Source organism: Pundamilia nyererei, unplaced genomic scaffold (assembly GCF_000239375.1).
Source record: "Pundamilia nyererei isolate P.nyererei 1_Seehausen unplaced genomic scaffold, PunNye1.0 scaffold00225, whole genome shotgun sequence".
Classification (NCBI taxonomy): domain Eukaryota; kingdom Metazoa; phylum Chordata; class Actinopteri; order Cichliformes; family Cichlidae; genus Pundamilia; species Pundamilia nyererei.
In genome coordinates this window covers 229,403-231,593 of record NW_005187626.1, presented here as the reverse complement: position 1 = coordinate 231,593, position 2,191 = coordinate 229,403, and the positions used below count along the sequence as shown (strand labels likewise).

The 2,191-nt window shown below is 58.3% G+C and overlaps 1 protein-coding gene across 7 annotated transcripts in view; it reads left to right on the top strand.

The window, feature by feature from the left end:
- The window catches only part of meis1a (Meis homeobox 1 a), a 29,456-nt gene that overhangs the window by 14,562 nt on the left and 12,703 nt on the right, over positions 1–2,191 (top strand). For all 7 annotated transcript variants that reach the window (XM_013914805.1, XM_005748578.2, XM_005748580.2 and 4 more), the window contains exon 8: positions 90–235. In XM_013914805.1, coding sequence (XP_013770259.1) covers positions 90–235 — 146 coding nt within the window. The remainder of the gene's footprint in view (positions 1–89; positions 236–2,191) is intronic.

Below are 2,191 nucleotides of genomic sequence, written 5' to 3'. Positions count from 1 at the left end.
GTGTGTGTGTGTGTGTGTGTGTCGTGCACTGCTCGTGTCCTCATCACCTGCCTGCGTTCTTTCCGTTTCTCTCGCCGTGTCCTGGTCAGGTGACTGCCTGGATAACGGCGTGGCGTCTCCGAGCACGGGCGATGAAGACGACCCCGACGGGGACAAGTCGAACAACAAGAAGAGAGGAATCTTCCCCAAAGTGGCCACCAACATCCTGAGAGCCTGGCTGTTCCAGCACCTGACGGTGAGTCGCCTCAGGCCGCGCTGGCGTCTGTGTTCGTGGTCACTTCCTGTTCCGCCTCCTCTCTCACCTGTCACGTTTTGCTCAGACGTCACATCGACCTTTCCACCCTTCGTATCCCTGCTCCCTACCTGGGGCGGTGACCTCTGACCTCTGCTGGAGTCCAGGTGTTTCACCTGCTCGGAGGCCTCAGGGACACGTCCCCTGGTTTCCTGATTGAAGCGTGCTGACGTGACCGTTGGCGAGTTGTGGCGTTCGCTGACATGTTAAACCGGAGCTACGAGGCCTCACCTGTACTTCCAGGTGTGCCTGGATTTTTCAAGATTATCCGTCTGTTGGTCCTGTAACGTACCCGCGCTCTCATGAAGCTCCAAGAAGTGGGAGGAGGCGGGCTTAGAGCTCAAAATCCCCGTCCTGACTGACTCATCGCTTTTGGCTGCAGCCTTCAGAAAAACACACACACACACGCACACACACGCCTCCAAACATGGCCGGGCTAAATCGGGTCCCGCTCAGCGAGGGTGGAGGCTGCTGCCAGGACTCTGAGGCGACCTGCGGGACGGCAAGGCCCGTGACAGATGGGAGGTGGGAAGAAAAACAGCCGGGTGGCACCTGAGAGAGGGAGGGGGGAGAAAAGAGGCGTCGGCTGTGGAAGGTCACGGTCGTGTGAAGAGCGAGGGAAACAAACCTGCAGAGCACACGACTCTTCTGACACAGAGAGGCGTAGGACTCACCGTCCTGAACAATCAAACAGCAGCTTTGTTGGAGTCGCGTGTTCTCCCGGGATCACGCCCACACACGGATCTCTGAGGTTTCAAGTCCTGCGAGCTGGATTCATAGCAGGTTATGATGCTGAGTGTGACTGACAGCTGGACGCGCCGCGATGGGTCCTGATGTTTGAACACACAAACAGCTGTAAGTGCGTCGGGATGCAGGACATCCTGTGAACGTGAGGCGAGCTCGTTAAACCAGCGAGTTTACAGTCGAGTTTCCCACAGGTGAGCCCGACGCGCCTTACATCGATCAGTGAGGGCCGTTAGACATCTGTGATCCCCACGGCGCTCGCAGCAGACTGCCGCCGCCTCAGCCCTGACTGCCCCTCCTGTGAGGTGATGTCACCGAGTGCCCCAAGTCAGCAGGCTCGCAGCCGTCGATCCTCGATCGCCGCTGTTACGCCGTCGATCCTCGATCGCCGCTGTTACGCCGTCGAGGCTTAAAGGCGAAGGTGTCCGTGGTCCGGCCATCAGGACCGTGACCTTTGACCCACCTAACGCTCACAGAATCACTTCCTTTAATTCACTTCTAAAGAGTTTGAGTTTGCGGCGTGACGGCTTTACGGTCTGCCAGGACTCTGATTGACGGCGAAGAGACGCGTGGGGTCTGTGTGGACGTGTCCGAGCTAATATCCATCAGACTGAGCGTTGTTTACGGGCACCATCTTTCATTTTAGCGCTTTCTCAGAGGCGTGTGTCGGAGGCTGTTCGTCTTCCCCTGAAGTCAAACATGGACTCCAGTGAGCCAAAGCTCATAAACGCCAAACCGCAGGCCGAGCTGTGTTTACAGCACACACACCGACCCGTTTACAAGTGCAACACTCGGCTGTTAATGAGTGTGTAATCGCCTCCTCCTGCTTTTACAAACTCGAGCAGAAGCTTTGTGTGCCGTCGCTCGTTTACGGTCAGCGGCTCGTTAAAGCGCCGCGTCCGCCCACAGACTGCAGCGAGGCTCAGACGCGGCAGCTGGAACGACTTTCCGGGTCCGAGAGGAACGACTCGGAGACTTCAAAGCAGCGAGGGCCTCCTCAGCAGGAAGCCCTGACGCTGACCCCACCCCCCCGGCTTCCGACTGTCAGGGGTCAGAGGGCGGCGGGACACCTCCACCCATCCATCAGCATCAGCAGCTGCAGATGTGGGTGGAAGAACGAGTGCTGCTCCCCCACACACACGCACGCACACACAC